We start from the raw sequence: 20,048 nt of genomic DNA, 5'->3' as shown, positions 1-20,048 counted from the left end.
TCTCTGGTGTTACACACGTGGAAACAAGCACATCCGCACCCACGATCACTTAGGTACAAAAGCAGGCCAGGAAGATGGTACATGCCTAGAGATGCATACAACTTAAGCTATGTTAACACAATTAATTGTTTCCAGGCATAGTTGTCTTTATCAGCTATGCTAACATCAGTAGTAATTGGAGAGCTACTGCTCAGAGTGTTACCACAGAGTGCCTAGTAAAGTGTTGGTGACTTAACAGATAGAAATCAGAAGAACAAAATGTTGCTATGATGTTTTAATTGACACAGAGCTTTTGCTACATTACATTTCAAAAGTATTTAAATTCACCGTAAAATACATCTTTGGTAGAAAGATCATTTCTTGACCTTCACACTTGAAGAAGTGTTTCAGATAGACAAAAAGACCTAGCACCAAAGCTTGGCAAGATATGATTTTTAGCTATTTTTAGTCTAAATAGGTACTCAGCCTAGGCTTGAGAACAATAATACAGACACTCTTTTGAGATTTACTCTAGCCAAGTCCCAACGTGGTAAGGAAGTGCGAGTTAAATAATTCTACCGATTTTCCTTCCTAATTTACAGCTGTGCAGTTACAAACAAAAGGAGAACAAGAGTGCCTACAGGACTTCCAGGCAGGAGCACTGTAACTGGTTGTATCTGGTGTTGATGTGAAGGCTCAGAGCTCAGCTCTCCACGTCTTCCTGCAGGCAATAGGACAGAGTCCGCTTCCAGTGCTGGTCTGAGGCCTGTAGCGTAACTGTGAAACGAAACCAGTGAGCCCCAGCGACCCCAGCGGGGTATTTGACCTCTCGGCTGTTCCAGGGGCCGTCGTCCCTCGGGGACACCGAGGGCCTTAAGCACCGGGCGGCATCACATGAGCCGGACAGACAAAGCACGCTCTGTGAGGGGCTCTGCCGGCCCATGGCGAGGCCCGGCGTCTTTACGAAATGCCACTCGGCCTCTGGCAGCGGGCAACCTTCCCCGGGCCAGGACCCACCACCCCGCGGCCCTTCTCCTGCCCCGCTTCAGGCCCGCCGGCTGGAGGCCTGGTGCGCTGTGACCCCATGGTGGGCTTCGTCCAACGCAGAGACCCCCCGACTGCCTCCCCCCAGCCTCCCCTTCTCCCGGCTCACCCTGTCCGCCCTCGGATCCCCTCAGGCCACCCCGGTCTCACCCCCCGGGAGCCACCCGCCACCCCCTTAGCACTCTCCTCTCCTTCAGCCAGGGGCTCCCCCCCACTCCGCCCCGTTCCCCCTTTGGTACTGTCCGCCACCGCGTCCCAGCGCCCCCCCCGCCGCCCAGCCCCCTTGGTACGCCCCGCCCCGCGCTGCCGCCCCGCCCTCCCAGCAGGGGGCGCCGAGGGCGGTGCCCACCCCGGGCCGGGGCGACACCGCCGCGGCACTTCCGGTTGTTGGTGGCGGCGGCGGGAGCGGGGTCGGGGCCGGGCCGGGGTCGGGGGGAGCCGGGCCGGGATGGCGCTGGACGTGCGGCGCCTGGAGGCGCTGAGCCTGCAGGAGCTCAGCGCGCTGCTGGACGACGAGGAGCAGCTACAGGACATGGCCCGCGAGATGGAAGAGGTGAGGGGCGCCCGCACAGCCCCGCGCCCGGGCCGCGGCCTCCCCTCGGGCCGCCGCCCTCCCCTCAGCCCGCTGCCCGCGGGGCGCCGCGGCTCGGGGCTCGCTGTCCCGCCGTCCCACCGCTTCCATTACCACTTGCTATTTGGGGGGGAGGTGTTAATGACAGCCTCCCACCGGCGGCACAGGTGACTCCTTCCTCCCGGCCCTGCTCGGGCTGCTCGGCGGTCACGGCTCCGCCATGCAGCGGCCGGTAAATAAGGAGCCCCTGTGCTGCGGCAAGCGCTGCCTGCCCCTCTCCCTCCCCCTCTTCCTCCCGGCCTTTTGTTTGCCGGCCCTCGGTAAGGGGGCTTCTGTGCCCGGGCACTGCTCCCGAGCGCTGCCTGCCAGAGGAGGGGGGCTGAGGGCTCGCCGTACTGAAAATGCTCGGTTTGTACTAAATTAGGAGACACTGACGGACCGGAGGTGGGATCAGTTTTTCCATTAATACAGCCCTTGTTTTGTGCCTTGGCCACGATGAAGGATTTTGTCAGGGTGAAGTCGGTCCTATTTGTGGTCTCGATCTCAGTGCAACTTTAATTCAGAACAATATGAAAGAGATTTCTGTGTGCCTGAGTTGGTATGCTGGGCGCAGTGAAGGCTGTCAGGCTTTCTGGTGCTTGTTTTGCTTATTTGAAATGTCTTTGTCAGTGTATCAGACTCTAAGCTGTGCTTTTGGATCTATGCTTATTAAAACAAAATAGAAGCCTGTTTTCTTCCTGCTGCTGTGGTTGTCTTTTACTGGTTTTTCTATATGCCAGTGGACACTGTATTACAGTTCTGATAAGAGACTGTTCCGGGTTTATTTGACCACAAATGTGCCTGAAAGACTCTTAACTGTGTAGTCAGCTAACAACAAATAAGATGAAACCATTTATATGAAAAATTTAAAAGAAAGAAATGTGCTGTACTTCTCTGAGTCTTGTATTTATTGGTTTGGTTTTTTGTTGGTTTTTTTTTTTTTTTAAATTAGAGGACAAAAGCCCCAGGAAAAAAAAGTAGCAATATATTCTTGAGAAAGAATATTAGTTTATTGAGTAAAATCAGTTATAGTTGCTTTCCCTCAACATTCCTGCCCTTTTACTACTTCCGAGGAAATTGTTCTGGATCACCTCAAACCAAATCGTTAAAGTATTACAGATGAAGAGGCCACTGAAGGTTGAGGCCGGGATAATAAGGTGTCCTACGGAATTTACTTGCTTCATTATGCAACAATTTGTATTTTGAACTTTGTGTAAATAGACTTGTGAGGGGGGCAGGCATAATAGCATTTCATATGAGCTTGTATTTTGAGAACTTAAACTGCTGAGGAAACATACTGCTGTGATAAGTAAAACATGCAGAGATCTTAAGAGACACCATGGTTTACTGGGGGGCAGGAGTACCCTTCTATAAAAACGAAATATTTAAGGAAAGTCAACGGGTTATAACGGGCATAACTTTGTAAAGATGTAAGTGGGTGCAGTACTGCTAGTTTAAGCCTGACCTCTGACAGGGTACATGAGCAGAAGGCCTGGCTCAGTGGGCTCTTTTTTTATCATTTATTTGTCAATATGTGCTTAAGACTGTAGGTCAAAAGTGACAGAAAACCTCAAGACCTTAGTAGAAAAGATCCTCTCTCACTGAAGAACTAGACCATACTCTCAATTTGACCCTCCGGTTTTCCTCCTCAGCTGGCAACCGAAGGCTTTTAAATTGTAGAGTAAAGTTCTCCAGGCCTGAGGGAATATTTTGTGGTGTTTGGAAAGTGTGGCTAGGTTTGAAGGTATTCAAGCTGTGTGGAAATATGGCTATGCTGCTGTCTGGTATAATCCTCTTTTATTGTGTGTGGAGGCTTTTACTAGAGTCTGTTCAACTAGAAGTGCATTTACCCACCTTGGAAGGAGTTGGCCATGCTTGAATACTTCTTCCTCATTCCGGTTTTGCCTCCACTGAATTGTTTACTGCTTGAGTTTGTGCTATTGGGTCGTGATTTTTCTCTGTGAAGTATGTGGCAGGAAGAGGGAGTGAGGGAAATCCTGAACATTAAGGAGGAACCATGGTGACTTCACTGCTACTTGTATAGGTATTCAGTTGTCAGTCCATACGTATCTAGGTTGTAGGGGCTATTCCAAAGTCCTTAGGTTCGTCATTTCATTGTGGCATGCCAATTAAATCATGATTCCTGAGTCACTTTTCTGAGGTCACTTGTATTTTCAGTGGCAAAGTTGGTGAAAGCCGATTATTCCATAATTGAAAAAACCTTTGTTCTCCTTGTTGCAAGGGAAACCCAGCTCAAAACCCAATGTTTTGTTCACAAAGAGGAGGACTTGGAAAACCACTTGGCTTTCTTGCTAATAGCTAAAAATAGGTACCTTCCAGTCTTGAAGGGAATGTATTCCTGTGCAACGTTTGAGCAGGATTTGTATATGTCATTGTGGGGGGGAGTGCGTGTACACACATATATATATAGCTCTATATCTATATATATCTGTGTGTGCTCACATGCACATTCATATTGCACTGGGGTAATATGCATATACAGTGTCCCTCACACTGTATCCCCAGGTATGTGAAAATGTGGCATCAAAGACCTAAGTTGCTGCTTTTTCTGTCTGTAAGGTTGTTTTTGAAGCCTCTGGGCTTTTAGCGCTTGAACAACAAACATCTTGTCTGATAGAAAGAGGAAGGAAGCCAATTGTCTGGTACTCCCAGTCTTTTAAAATTGAGGAGGGGTTTTTTTATAATCCTTTGAGGTTAATCTCTGTCGTACATCTACAATATTCATCTTCATGAAATAAAAGTACATTGTTTATAAAAGTCAATCTCGGCATGATAACTCTAAACAGCATAGATGAGAGAATTTACAGTCTGACACTGGTGGTAGATCGATGATGAATTTCTCCTGTGAAAATGAGTTTTCTTTTTGTCTACTGGAACATCACTTCAGTAACAGTGCAGCATTGTGTTACTGACCGCTAAGGTTCTACTGCCAAAAATTATTTACTTTTCAAGACCTTAATTATATGAAATCAAGAAGTCAGAAATGTATTGCCTTCCTCTCATTCCAGGATTTCAGAGTACGCTGGCAAACACAGAAGGGGTTTTTGAGTGTAGTCCTTCTCTCAAAAGCCATTTGAAAAGATCGGGCAGTGTAGAGAGTCCAAGTTAAAACTATGTGAACGCATGCCCAGATTTCTTGGATTCTCACTCGTGTCCTAAAACCACATTGTGCAAGTGGTTATGTTCTTGTTTGGCAAACATAAAATTTAGTTACGAAGTTAGGAGTTAGACTTGGTGACAACTATAGATTTTTCTCTTCCAGCTAAGCATCAAATGAGTAACCTGTGTCTGATGAGTGCAAATTACAGTTCTGGTGTCGCTTTCCTCTGCAGTAAACACTTAGAAATTGCAATTTACCTTCTAACCTTTATTTTGTCATTTTTAAAGCTAGTACTTACATAATCAGAATACCTAAATTTAGCAAATCTAATTACTTTGGAATACGTATTAATATTTATTACTGAACAGATGTTGTTAGAGGGTGTATTATCATTCACTGGTACTCGATGAAAAGCACTCTTAAATCTTCTTCTGTAAAAGAAGTCTCTATTCTCCTACTCTGCACCTGTCAGCTCCTGTTTCGGGGGTTAATTTGACACTCCAAATGTGCATCCTTATACTTCCGCAATGTGACTGCATATTTTATTCCTAATTTACAAGTATGTGTAAATGAAAGAGAGAATGTGGGAATGATAAAGACTAGAGCAAGACCAGAAAAACCTAAAACTAAAGTGGATGTATGCTATGTATAAAGCAATTAAAATGGTGCCACATAAAACTTTTTATTTATAGCTCCTTAAGAGACTTTTTCTTGAAAGTACCGAGACACTACTTGCCATGGTGCTTGCCAAAGCAAGCTTATAATTATAGCAGCACTTGATGGACTTTGTGGGTAGCTGGGATTTCAGTTGCTCTGACTGCATCTCAGGAGGCATCTGGTCTGGAATTGTTCTTCTGAGAACGTGCTTTTGGATGAACAGGAGTGACGCTTCTCAGAGACGTTTTGCACAAGTAAAACTCTTGCTGCAAACGATTATTTTGGAGTAAATGGTAAACAGTAAAAATGTTGCTAAGCTAGTACTAGCTTCTGTTTTAATTTTATTCAGCATTTTTCTTCCTTTTTAAAAAGAGGAATGAAATGAAACTGCAGTTGATGAAAGTAGTGGAATCTCAATTCCCAAAGCAGTTGCTGCTGCCTGTTCTTGGAAGTGCTTATTAAGTCCTTGAGTAAAATTATTCAAATTATTTCTGTTAAAGAAACACACTTTTTAAGCGTCTGAAGTTTTGAAGTGCTGCATAAACCATGATTTTTGTTTTTAATAACCTCTGCATGTCCATGGCTTCATTTTCTTGCAGTGTGCAAAATTTGGTTTGAGTGGTCTACTCTGTGGTGCACAATCCTTCTACCATTAAAACCCTTTTATAAACAGCTCAGTATTTGTCCTATTCAGAATTCATACTGAGAGCTTAGCAGTTAAAAAAAAAAAAAAAAAGCATATGTTCTCTTTAATATTGTCCTGTCTCATTATGTCTTGTGATTCTGACTGGTATTTTTCATGTTTTCAGATTAATGTTTCCTGCCTGTTGAAGTGCTCATGACCTCAGTAGTCTTGTTAGCAATTCTGATAGTCGCATGCTGTTTGCTTATTACTCTTAATTTTTTTTCATTGTACTTCCAGTAGGCAGGTGATCATCTGATGCAGTAGCAGTTCCCTGCTAATACACATTTTTGTCACACAACACATCTGACAAAATAACTTCTATTGGATTTATTCCTTGCTGGGCTATTGTCTTGGGCTTGTGGAAAGCTGTGAATGGATGCTGAAAGCATGCTTTGTGCTGCACTGATAATCTTAATAGACTGGTCATGCTGAGCTGTATCTTTGACCCTTGGATAATTTTGCAACTGTTTTTTTTATTGTTGTTTTAAATTAGTCAATGCTTTTTGAAAGCTTTTCTGCAGGGCTTTTTAGGCTAACTTCACAGTGTTTGCTTTTCTGATTGCTTGATTTAACTTGTAAATGCAGCACAACAGTTGCAGAGAAGTTTATTACACAGATCTTAACATCAGTGCCAGAGATTATTCTGTTGTAAAATCTTGACTGTGTTCAAGTTGTGTTGCTTTGAGATTGTATCTATTCTATTGGTTGTGAAATAAATTCACTCTTTCTACAGACTTCAGCCTTTTTTCAGTGACATGAAGCATTTAAATGTCCTGAAGAGATGGAAGCGTCTTCACCAGCTCCTCAAGTTTCATTAAACATCATTCCTAAGTTTACCTTGTATTTTGAGGAACTGGTTCTTCTCATGCTGTTGAGTAAGATTCAATTTGAGTTTCCCATCTCTTCAAGTGTCCATTTTTTAAAGAAATTCGTCACAGACTAATGTTGGAAGTAAAGACTTCAAGAGTGTCACTTGATCATTAAATATCAATCACGTTTTTTGTTCAACTTCTGTAGAAAAAATGTACCCTTCTTAGAAGTGCTATAATACGGAGAAGGTTGAGTCATTAAGTCTTGTGTAATTTCAAGCACTGCAACTTGAAGTGCGATTACAAATACCTTTTTTTTTTTCAGTTTCAAAACAAGTATTTTTAAGACTTTTGCTTAAGTTTAGTCCATAATTGCTAGATGTCAGATGCTAAGGACAGGAAAGGATGTCACTCTGTGTTAGATGTAGATAGGTCATAATATTGATTTTTTTTTTTCTGATTTTTACAAGTCAGGTACATCATATGCAGATACTTAGTCATCTTTACACATTTGAAATGATTTAAAGTTATTCAGAAAATCATTGTATAAAGTTAGGCATTTGCTTCTTCCTTCCCCTCCCTAGTCCTGTTGAGAGACATTATGATACTCAAGGCAGGACTGTTATTGAAAAGTAGTGTTTAAAAACATCGCAAAAGCCTCATCTGACTTGAGGAAGCTTTGTCTGTTGTTCTGTATGTTTACCTGGCGTTCTTCCTTCTCTTTATTATATATGATTTCAGCAAAAGGTTCATTTTCCTGGGATTTGTGCTCTTGAAAGGTTTATAGGTTTGTGTCCACTGGCTTTTTTCTCTCTAGAGGAAATGTACGTGTTGTTCATCCTGAAGAAAGATCAAAGTTCACTCATAAAACTAGTCTTCCCAGACTGACTGCGCAACTGCTTTGAAATGAGAATATCAGCTTTAGAAGCAGTGAAAATACAATCACCAGATTAAATTGAAGTCGCTTGAAGGAAGTAGTTTGCTCATTAAAATGGTGAAAGAGGAGAGGCATCAGGAACCATGAATCTTTTTGCACGCAGTCTTCTTTGGCTGGCAGTTCAGAAGTCAGGTAGTTAACAAAGCTTGTGGTGATGGCAGGTGATTTGGTAAGAAGCTGGATGCCAGTAATTAAACTGTTAAATCATGTGTGTTTTAATTCCCGTCATAATTCTTAGAAAAAAACGTAAAATAGGGGGACTTAGGCTTTCTGAAAGCAACAGTCTTAACAGCACTGGATCATATGAGAAGAAACAAATGGAAGCAACCAGTTTAATTTAAATTATTTTGCATTGGATTCCAAAGTGAGAAGAGAGGATTTTCTTTTTATTCTTGGAAAGGATTCAAGTTGAACACAAGCATAGGGCTGGAAGCTTGTTTAGGCTTGATGTGAGAATCTGAAGAAGACAAAACAGTATCACAAGTACAGTTTCTCTGATTTGCACAATTTAGAATAGAATTTTATTTTGATTGATGTAGAATTTAGGACTCAGCATTATCCTTGACTTGATTTTTTTAAAGTGGTTTAGCAAGAACAGAGTGAAAGAGGGTAAAACTGGTATTTGAAGAGCTGTATCTGGGGACAATTGAGCCAATTTTTAATTCAGCAGATTAAAGTAGTGTATAAATATTTCAAAAGGAGGTAATTGCTTTCAAAGACACTGTTGCTATGCTTGGAAAATATTTTTACCTGGTGCACAGTTTTGTGCTCAGACTGCCAAGAACACCTGAATTCAGCCCCTTTCTGGGGCTTTTAAATAGCTCATTTGGGTTTCCTCTTTTCCTGTTTCTGAGGTGTGGCTCTCCTATATCCACCCATGAGTGTGAAAGGAAGAAAGCACTGTACTCTTTGTGTTTGCACTGAATTCAGTGCAAATGTCCATAAATAAGATCTATTATAGCTAAACAGGGGTGCTGTGGGCTAGAAGGGGCATATTAATGTAGGACGTCACAAAAAGTGTTTCACTGATTTTGAAGGCAGCTTAAAAGAATCAGCCTGTTGTGCCATGGGAAAACAGTCCCACTTGTTGATTCAGACTGAAAATCTGAAATCAGATCCCTTGGTTTTGTTTTGTTTTGTTTTTTCCTTTTGATGTCTGAATATTTTAATGAATCTAATGTGACATCCAGGGCAGACTTCCCCAAACACTCAACTTTCCCAAAGCTCATGAAGACTGTCTTGATAAAATCATATGCGTGTGTGTATGAGCTAACTCGGAATCTTGATGAATCTTGGTTTCGTGAGAATTGTTATTTGTTCTTTAGGAATAACGTCTTTGGGCTAGGATATGTTAACCAGAAGGATTAAACTGAAAAACAAGCTTTTGGCATTAATCCAGGACTGATTTAACATAGTTGTGGAAGAATATTCTGGAGAAGGAGTAGTAATGATGCAGTCCTTGGTTTTTGCATTTTAATAAGGGATGATATTCTTCTTCAGTCTTACTGCATCTTACTGCTGGAATTCAAAGATTTTGGTTTTTAAGAGCAACTGTTGCTTTATCTGTCAGTGTCCATCATGGGGGAATAGTAGGGGTGGTGTGTGAGGTGGGGATGAAGAAGCATCTTCAGGTAGCAGGGTGTAAATGTAAAAATCTGATCTCACAAAGCTGTGACAGCCCACAGGTCAGACCTCACATTAATTTGTGACAAGAATTAGAAGAAACTCGGGTGACATAAACTTCACTCCTCTGCCAGTTAGCAGAAATGTCTTAAGTGAACACCCAAAGACAGGTTTCTACACAGTAACCACTGTCATGCCACCGACACCCGCCTCTCGCAGGCAGTTCAGCGTGGCAGGAACCCTGTTCCTGTTCTGAGCAGGCAAAAGCCGTTCTGCCTGCAGGAGTGTTCACGGGCACCTCTGCCCCCGCTCAGAGAGGAACTCCTCGAGTCCTGTCCCACAACACTAACTCTTTGAGTAATTACCATTTCCAGCTTGGAGAAGAAAACTGTTTAATGAGCTCTCTGCTGCATGTGGAAAAAAAGGTGCAGGAAAGTGACTTCAGAATTAATTCCTGTTCAGAAAGCGATTCATCCACAGGTGCTCATAGCTGAAAGAAGAGATCCTTATTCTCAATGCAGTTCTTCTGAAGGTCTTTTCCCATGAGCTTCAACAGTCCATTGTTGTTTTAGATGATTTCAACATGCTGTTTGCAGCATAGACCTCCTCATTCCTTCTTGATGAGATGCTAGTAAAATAGTATATTAATGGAGCAGTAAAAATACAGTTTTGTGAGAAAGGATTTTGTGTAGCAGAAAAAGGAGATCGTGGGAAAAGAGTGCAAGAGCTGAAGCTGACCATACGCACCAAAACCATAGACATGCCCACTGTTTGTTAAAAGTCCAAAAGTATTGTTATTAGTTGCAGGTCCAACACCATAGTACTAACTTTTACAGAGAGCTTACTTTTGTTGTTTATTTCACGCAGGTTTTTTTTTTTTTTATTTCCAGGCCCAAAATGTTCAGCACAGCAAGGACATGACTCTTGCCAGCAATCGCAGTCTGGCAGAAGGCAATCTTTTGTACCAGCCGAAGTTGGAGTCTTTGAAATCAAGTTTGACTGAAAAATATCGAGAACTGCAAGTTCTTTTTGAAGCATACCAGATAAAGAAAACAAAACTAGGTAATGTTTTCTGTTGACGATTATGATTTGCTGTTTTCTAAGCGAATGTAAATCTGTTGCGTGGTTTTTTTGTTTGATTTTTGGTGTCTCGCTTTTAGCTGTGTGATTTAGAGTACAAAATGAAGTGTCATTCTTGTGTAGTTCTGAAACAGATCATGCTTCTAGTGATTTATTAAGTATCTGTTACACCTAGTAACAAACGTACTGTGGATTCTTTCTATTACTTACCTGTTGTTGATCTATTGTTCTCTAAATCATCAAATTCATTTACCTTGTGAAAAAGCAAAACAATTTGAATTTTCAGTGATTAATCATAAATCAAACAGAATATTATATTTAGCTTTCTCATTTCATACTGAATTATGGAGTATTTGCACTCGCTGAAGTGCTTTGTCTTTCAATATTATAAATATATCATTGTAATTAAATTGCAGCTTTTAGCACTCTGACAACGTTCCTAAACTACTTAATACATTTTCTTACTGTAGATTATCCTGTCTAGAACAATGGAGTATGCTAGTTGTACAGATGTGTCTTAGACATTTTTATGCTTGCCGAGGCTGTATAGCTTCAGTTTGAAGTCACTTGGAGCCAGCTGTCATTTACTGTTCATTTTGTGCCATTACAGACAGACAATCCAGTAACGCTTCGCTGGAGACCCTGCTAGCGCTGCTTCAGACAGAGGGGGCTAAGATTGAGGAAGACACAGAGGTAATGAGAGTACACTTCAATTCTGCCACTTACACCCATTGCTGAAGACTTCCAATGTACATAGCTGCAGTCCAGTGTTGAAAGTGTGATAGACTAAAGGGATATTTTGAATAATATGGTCTGGTCTTTGCTTTCAACTTCAGTGAACAGCCATTTGGTTTCAGCGAGAATTTTTTTATCAGAGTAATTTTTTACTCTTAACATCTGTGAAGTTTAAGAGAGAAAACACTCCTTTTCAGAAAAGAAACCCTCTTAGTTCCTTGGCATTGCCTTCAAACTCATAGCATATAAATGTGGAATTTTTTTTTTTAATGGTGTTTGCCTGGTATATGTATTAGTCCAGTACAAATGTCAATTAGTAACTAATGAAAACCTGTGCCTGCACTGTTTTTTCTCCAGCATTTCCCATGAAACATTCCATTATGATTTCAATGTATCTGTCTAGGTGCCAGTGGTCACCACTGGCTGTGATACAAGTCCTTGAAGGGTGGTCTGTTTGGAACATAATGGAAATGTTTGGTTTTGTTTGCTGATTTGCCTGCAGGACATTTTCTATAACTATACCGGGGGAAAAAATCTGCTTATTGGTTTTAAGTTGTGATCACAAAAAAATATTCCCAGGACAAGTTGAATTTTGTGATATGTATGGTCACCTCTCTTAATTATTAAACATCATTTACTCAAAGCCACGAATAAGTGTGAATATTAAGCCTGGTTTAGCGATAATCTGCCTCTCTGTACTGAGTCTTAGTTCTCAGTTTCTGTTGGCATTGCAAGCAGTACTGAGCTGTAATTCAGTTTAGCTGGCAATCTGGAAAGCTGTTGAACTTGATTCATTCCCGCCTCTGATGATCAGGGGAATGTTCAGAGCTAGATTCAGATGTTCTTACTGCTGTTGCTTCAGTATAAATTTAAGCAAAAATGATATTTAACTCCCAGTGCTTCTGAGTAATAACTAACTTGAAATTCTGCTTGGAATTCTTAGTATGCCAGTCATCTTCCATATGCAAGCTGGAAAGTCACAGGCAAACTTAAGCTATTTTTAGGATATAAGCCATTTAGATTCTCTTGCAGTATACAGTTTTCTAAGAGATTGTTCCATATTTAACAGAATATGGCAGAAAAATTTCTTGATGGTGAAATACCACTGGATTCCTTCATTGATGAGTATCAGAGCAAGCGTAAACTGGCTCACCTGCGACGTGTAAAAATTGAGAAGCTCCAAGAAATGGTGCTGAAGGGACAGAGACTTCCACAGGTTCAGCCACAGGCTCAGCCGAGAGCACCCGAGACAACACCAGCACCTCAAGATTCCTACACTTCGGATGCAAACACTCCTCCTTCAGTTGTGCCCCGACGAATACCACCCCCTCCGCCTTCTTCAGTCCCAGCAGGACGCTTTCCTACTCCGTTTACTGCAGCCATGAGTTCAGGACCAGCTCTTTCTTATCCAGGTGCTCCGTATCCTCCTCTCCCCCCTCGGCCAGGAGTTCAGTCTGCAAGTCAAATGCCACAGCCAGGATACCCATCTCAGTTTGTACCACAGTATCCTCCAGCTCTTCCCCAAAGACCGCCTCGCCTTCCACCACATCCTGGCTTTATCCTCCAGTGAATATTTTGGTGCGCCTAACTTATGTATTGGTGCTTATATTTCCTTTTCTCCCCATCAGAGACTTAATGTAAGCAATGGAAAGCCTCTGGGTTTTGCACAATGGAGTACAAAATTCGAGCTGTGGCACAGAGGTTTGCAACTGCGTGTGGTAAATGTGATTATTTTTGTTTTCAAATATCAGTGACAACAGGGTTTTTCTAGGAAGGTGATAGGGTCTAAATTTCGTAAATCCATCAAATTGTGAAACAACGTACAGAGGATTTTCTGACATTACAAATTGAATCACACTCTGAATTCTTTAGTGATGGTAAATGAGCATCCTCCTCTGTTCCGATGTATTCCCATCGGAGCTTGATGTACGTGTGGCAAACTGGGAGCTATTTGTCTCTAAAGAATTCTCTGTCAGTGCTGGTGTTTGGGTAGTAACAACCATCTCTGAATACTGGGCAAAGAGTTGCAATGGAGCACATCAGCATCCTTTGCAGTGTGCCCAGACAATGACATTCGTGGCCAGGTGCACAACGTTTTCATAGCTCACTGAGCTGAAACTCTTGTCAGAAAATATTGTATGGTTTTTAGACAGTAAAAGTTACAAGAGTTTCATTTCTACATTTCAGTTGTTACCTTAGAGTTTTCATAATAAAAGCATGCACTCTTCCCACTCCTAAATAGCTTGATACCCTGAAAGTCCTGGTCTCTTGAAATTAAACTAAACTGTTTGTAGAGCCAGTTTAGAGTTTATATAAACTTTACCAGGCATTTTTATTTCCTTGCCTATTAAGACTCTTTCTTACCGTTTTTTTTTTTTTTCTTTTCCACACCTTGGATACAGAAGTGATTTTTTTACACAGGTGCTTAGCTTTTGATATCATGTGATTCCAGGAATCTAGCAGGGTATTTTTTTAATCAAATGCTGGGTTTTCACGTCATGTAATTGCCCACTTGAAGCTCCGCAATTTCATTTTATCTCTCAAACTCAGTCTCTCGCTTGGCGGAACTATTTTTAGCTTCCCCATTTCCTTCAGTTTTGCAGTTTTTGGCATGCATATCTATCTGGAATTTGCAGTTAACATTTCTCTGCAAGCAGGCAAAACAGAAAAGCTTTTTGAACTTCACGGTGGCTGTTTGCATCTTACATAATCCATTCTTGACTTCTTATGCCACTGGAGGGGGAAGCTTTTTAGGGGAGCTCACGTTTCATTCTCAATGTGACTCTTGAAGCCTGAGGTGCAGACGCATGCTGGTATTTTAATCTAGCATTGGGGGAGGCAAATCTTAACACTTGTTGCTTGTGCAGAGTGTGTCCATAAATTTGTTACCAATTTCTTCCATCCACAAACAACTTTCAACTAATTCATGGTAATTTAAGAAACTCACAGTCCAGAATCTGTCACAGCTTCTGCATTAATTCAGAACACTTTCATATCATTGTCCTGGAATGCACTGCATTGTTTGGAAGTCTGTACTACAAACAGCATCAGTCAAAATGGACTATCTGTTTCTTTTTTCTTTACGTAAGGCCCTTGACTCTCCTTAATCATTTCCTCTGGAGTGTGGTGGTTGCTAGCAAATACTAATCTGAAATCAAGCTCATAACAGGAAGCTCTCTATTCTGAAAATAGGGTTATTTGGCTTGTTTTGCCTTCTGAAGACAAAGGGCAGAAGGTTGGTCAGTGTTACTGGCATCTGAACCAATTCCCCAGCGTAAGTCTGGAAAGTTTCTATAGATGGGGGACTTTGTGAAGCAGTGTGCGTTGGATTTGTTTGCAAAATGTGTTTTTTCTGTAATCTAGTGATGGTACAGGATGTGTTCTTTTTTTAAATAGTATAATATCTTTACTTGGTATTATTTTCTCACTGAAGCTTTGTATAAGCATGGTTAATTATGACTCGTTTCAAAGTAATTTTGCTGTGCTATTAGTGCTGGTATTTGGATGGCAACTGTTGTATCTGAATGCTAAACATAAGTCTGCTGTAGAAATTATTTGTGTCCTAGAAAGAATTAAATTGGGTGGGGGCTACCAAGGTGGTGACTGACTACAGAAATTCGTACTTTGAGCCTGCTACACAAAAATTCTAAAACACTCTCAAATTAGTTTTGCTAACGTTTAATAAAAACAACCAGGTATATTTTACACTTATCAAGTGCCAACTTTTTTTCTGAGGGTTGAAAATCCTCAGAAGTGATGGAGGTGATAGATAAGTGTATTGTGAATTTGCACTGCATTTTATGTATCTAACTTTATTGGTATTAGTAGTCCAAAAATATTTTTACTACTTGTTAAATTTTCTGTCTTTTGGTAACTTTTGTGATAACATGACCTTTCAGGGATACTTTATCTAGAAACAAACTCTTGTGCAAACTAAATACAGACAAAGCTAATGCAATTTTTCTGTCTGAAAGCAAAACAATGCATTATTGCATATGCATGTGGCTGATGTGCCTTAAGATCACTACTTGTGATTGTAATACTAGGATATTAGCATTTTTATCGTTTGAATGGCCATTGCTTAACTCTAATTTAAGGGCTCTTCAAGAGCACTTTCTTTTACAAAAAACTCACCCTCATACTTCAGAAAATACAAAGGCTGTATCTGCTATTTGTAAGCTTATAGTTGCCTTCACTGATGGATAAGTTTGAACATAGATAATGTAACTAATGTGATGTTTCAGTTATAGCAATCTCGTAACTGAAATCCAGCTGCTCATGGAAAACATTTTGCCATTAACTCTGTGTGTGTGCGCACAAACTGTAAATATATACTTGACTGCTGGTAATGTTTAAGGGTAAAGGAGAAAGATGACTGTGGAAAGTTTTTTAAATCATTTCAGAAACAAACGTTACAAAACACTAACCTGAATGAGTTGGGCAAGAGATGTCAGTGCTTTTGACCTGTTGCCCTTCGACAGCTTCTCCTATTCTGTTATAACTAATAAGTAAATTCTGCTATGGCTAGGATGTTTAGAATCATACTAATTTGCACTGTTTATAAGATAGTGAGATTAAAATGCCATAGGCAAGCTGAGAGTTGAGAGGAGGTGGCTCAATATGCTTGCCAAAATATATATATTATAATGTTGTCTTGAGGATTTTTAATGTCTGCTGCAAATAGCATATACTTCCCCAAAGCAATTGGAGTGGAGAAAAACCTTTTAACTATGATGTGTAACATGGCTTTAGAGTTGTTGGTAGCGTTGAAAATGCTCTCTTTGGATGGCATTACTTTTGCCAGTCTTTTGTATGCAGTTTTGTAAGTTATGACTAACTCAACTGTATGTGGTTAGGTTGTTTGATTGATGATCAGCACTGAATGGTTCTCACTCAAGGATGAGTTTCACTGCACTTCAGTGCTGTCTCCTAGAGTCAGCTGTTCTAGCACAGCTGGTCCACACAGGTCACCTTTGTACCAGTGACCCTGGTCAGAAAATATAGAAAATAAGCTTTCATGTGATACCAGGCAGAGCCCTGGGCACAGTCCATCATGAGTAACCATTACATTTAGTGCCCCAACTTCCACAACCTCAGTCGTGACCTCTTTTGGGACTTCTCTACCCTCTCAAACTGGAATAATGACTTAGATACAGAGCTCAAATCAACAGCTCCTTTAGCCTGAATATAGAGCTACTTGGCAAACATTGAGTTCAGAGGAGGTAGAGTCGTCCTGCACCTGGACAGTTCCTCTATGTAATCCTGGACAGTCTAATATAATAAAGGGGCAATTTTATATGCCTAGCAAGTTGTGAAACGTACAGTGGATTTGTTTGCATAATGACTCTTTCTGTAATCTACTGTGGTCTGATTTTAAATAAAATAGCATATCTCTTGGTGTCGTGTTCCTATTGTGGCTTCATTTAATCACGGTGGGGTTATGTTAATGTTTTTCAATACTAATGGTGAGTTTTATGTAGCTACATGAGAAGAGTTGTAGGTGAATGTAGAACATAAATTTGCAAGAGAATAACTTCATAGTAAGTCTGTTGGCCGTGTTTCTAGTGACTGGATATAGCGAGTCCATTTTGTATGTAGCTGATACAGGATAGATACGCTCAGAGTACATGCTGCACGTTGTCATCATGGCAACGTGCGGCCCATGGTGGGCTGTCTTGCCACGTAGAATCCCTTTGCTTTTGTTTTAGTTTCCTGCAATTAGCTGGAGTAGTCAAGTGTTCAGAATCTTCACCTGGAAAAGCTGAAGGAAGGGGGAAAGCCACTTTTATTGTTAAAAGAGGAGTAACTTAGATTTCAGCCAAGACAAGTTAGGAGAAATGAGTCAACCAAAGTTATTTTGGAATATGAGTCAGAGGGCAGAAAAGACCTGATGTTATTTTCTGTGATATCTGTCACTTTAATACCAATGTGAAATAGAAATCCTACTGCAGAGTAACTGGTAATATATGGAAGAAAATCCTTTTTTTAATGGTTTCTTGATATGTTCCGTTTGTGGTGGCTGTGGAGATTTGATAACCTTCTGCTGATGCAGAAATAGGAAACTACAGATGAGGAAAACTTGCTGTGCTGACTCAGTGCAGGTGGGCGAGGGAAGGGGATGGTGTTATATAAAAGCTGCAGTTCTTTAACTTGGCTCTTCTAAGAATTTGCAGCAACGCCCGTGTTTTGCAGCTTGAAGAAGGTGCGTGCAAAACTTGAAGAAGTGCCTGTTCCGAAACAGGTTCAGACGGCCCTTCCCCACGGCTCACGGGCACCAGGAGATGGTTCGGGGTGGGATCGTTCCCTGTGCGAAGGAGGGGTAACCCAGTACGGCCAGACCTTGCCAGGCAGGGCGCTCGCATGTCAGTTGTGCAATGGATAACAAAAAAAGCAAAGTAACACAAAAAAAAGGCAAATGGTGTGTCAGTGGTAACACTGGCAGTATTTCACATGGTGTTGACTTGTCCCTTCTCTTTGGTAGCCAGCTTCAGAGGCTGTGCAAGCCTACACAGATCTTTCAGTAGCGCTTGTTCCTGTAATTTGAGTCCTCTTCTGGTTGTATATTAATCAACTCTGATACCAGCCTTTTACAAGTATGTCTGTTCACCTCTCTGAGACTTTGTCACTAGAAACAAGACACGTGTTGCTTTGAGTTCTTTTGAGAGATTTGTCTCAACTGAAGTTTTAGAGCAGCTTTATTGAGACTCTGGTGCCCCAGCTGACACCTTGTCCCTGAAGCAGGCTGTTCCTGGGCAGTGTGTGGTGAGCTCTCAACCTCACCTGAAGCCCAATCTCTGTTTTTTCTCAACCTCACCTGAAGCCAAATCTCTGATTTTTCCCCATACCTGCAGCACAAATCGCAGACTGCTGAGGCTGGAAGACTTGCTAGCGCATACCTTGAACCCTGGATCCTGCTGCAAGCTAAATGCTATCTTTTAGTATTACTTATTACCTCCAACCTGTTCAAGGGTGCTTTTTCTGTGCTTTTGTAGATGATGAGTAGAAATTATGTTTTCCTTCAAAGCTAAAAATGTTTCTCTGACCACATAAGCTAATTTCACACCTTGCTACGTGCCCTTAAAGTTGCACGTTATTCTAGAAACCGTTGCTCAGGATGAGCTAATTTCTGAGAGATTCATTAATCTTGAGAGAAGCCGGCCACATCCCGTAGAGGATGGGAGGTGGCAAAGTGGCTGCAGTTCTCAGCACTGGAATGAGACCACCTGGTTGAGGAGAACATGCTGATTGTGGAGAAATATGGAAATGTAAATAATGTCCTTCGGGCTGGTGTGTGTGTTAGTTGTGTCTCACTCCCAGATGTGATAGAGGGTTGGTAAGGGGAATACATACCATCTTTGTATTTTCTGGTTTGATTTAAACTTGCATATCTACAAGGCATTTGTTAAATGATTGTATTAGCTGATATTTCTGTATTTCCCAAGTAATTTTTCTGATGCTTTTTTTACCTGACTTCCCAGAGCATGTAACAGCAGTGTTTTCTATTCGTGTGCTTGATTTCAATAGACTTTTTTTTCCCCAATGATCTGAGAGACACTTGTGTTTTGTAAACTTTGCTCTCTAGAGCAATGCTGTTACTGAACTTCAGCTGCTTTGTGTGCTCCTGTTCAAACTAATTTGTGGTTACTGGAGATTTGGCTGCTGAGGGAGCCAAAGGGTGGGGAAAGGAGGGCTTTGATAACAGGCAGTTTGAAAGCTGCTTCAAGAAAAGTGAGTTGTACTGTACTAACCTTGATGGAAGGAGCAGAATGTAGCATTTCACAACTTCTGGTTATTTTCCGTTGCTTTTGTCACAGGTACTGACTAAAATTTGTTCTCAGTAGCACAAGAAGTTAAACAGCTTCTTCTCTCTACAGATACAGTAATGGTATTTAAAAGTCATTAGCAAATTGGATCCTGTACAGCAAGATGTCTTGATGGCATCTCAAAATAAACCTCTGCATACAGTTTGCAGTTGTGATATTTTTTTTTTTTTTGTCCGCTACAAATAACAAATTCTTTCCAAAAAGTATAGGAGTTAAGAAAATCTTAAACTGGACGGTAAGCTTAATTTTGGGATAAGAATTACTTTAGCACATAGGTTACACTTTAAGTGGCCCTTGGAGCTTGTTTTTATTTTTGCTGATATTTTTCCAGGCTTTGTACATGCTGGCCTGGGTTTTACCTGCAGCCTCCCTAAGTACCCATTTAAGTAAATCATAGTGAAACAGCAGTGGTGGTAAGTTACATTTATCCCTAGCATCATTCTTAAAGCCACGTTTTACTTTATTTTTGAATCCTTGAAGCTTTAAATATAGCTGTGGCTAGGTTTACGGTAGTGAGATTTTAGCATTCTTGATTAATCAGTATTTCCATTATGAAATGTAATGTTGTGAGTGGTTAGGATGACGTCAGTCTCCCGGCAAATATATCTTTTATCACTGTCTATAAATAGACCGTGAGTGATTGTGGAAAGTGCTTCCTTGTACCAAGAGAAAAGGTTTCTGAAAGAAACGAAACTCGGTAGGGAGCTGGTGACAGTCGCTGCTGTATCTGGATAGACATTGTCACTTGATGTGACAGCGGTCACCTGAGGGACAGGGCTGGATACGCCGCTCCCAGCTCTCCTCCACTGCTGCTGTAGATAAGAGGTTCTCTGTAGCTTTATGGAAAGCCTGGAAAGGATGTAAATCTTCAGGATGGAAATGATCTCGATCTAACTTGCAGGGTTAGACCAGCTGCGTGCCTTGCCCAGTAACCCCAGTATTGAC

At 41.2% G+C, this 20,048-nt stretch overlaps 1 protein-coding gene and 1 long non-coding RNA gene across 2 annotated transcripts; one reads left to right on the top strand and one right to left on the bottom strand.

Moving 5' to 3' along the window:
* Window positions 1–260: 260 nt before the first annotated feature.
* Window positions 261–1,813, bottom strand: LOC141931643 (uncharacterized). The gene is made up of 2 exons (XR_012625633.1): window positions 1,709–1,813; window positions 261–756 (listed from the first exon to the last, which is right to left on the bottom strand). It is a non-coding gene; the product is annotated as an uncharacterized LOC141931643 (long non-coding RNA).
* VPS37B (VPS37B subunit of ESCRT-I) lies at window positions 1,411–16,678 on the top strand. Its single transcript, XM_074844029.1, has 4 exons — window positions 1,411–1,576; window positions 10,356–10,527; window positions 11,156–11,238; window positions 12,350–16,678. The coding sequence occupies exons 1-4, from the start codon at window positions 1,472–1,474 to the stop codon at window positions 12,848–12,850; spliced, it is 861 nt and encodes a 286-aa protein (XP_074700130.1). The 5' UTR covers window positions 1,411–1,471; the 3' UTR covers window positions 12,851–16,678.
* Window positions 16,679–20,048: the final 3,370 nt, after the last annotated feature.

Source organism: Strix aluco, chromosome 18, assembly GCF_031877795.1.
Source record: "Strix aluco isolate bStrAlu1 chromosome 18, bStrAlu1.hap1, whole genome shotgun sequence".
In the NCBI taxonomy this organism is placed as follows: domain Eukaryota; kingdom Metazoa; phylum Chordata; class Aves; order Strigiformes; family Strigidae; genus Strix; species Strix aluco.
This window is presented reverse-complemented; position numbering and strand designations above follow the sequence as displayed.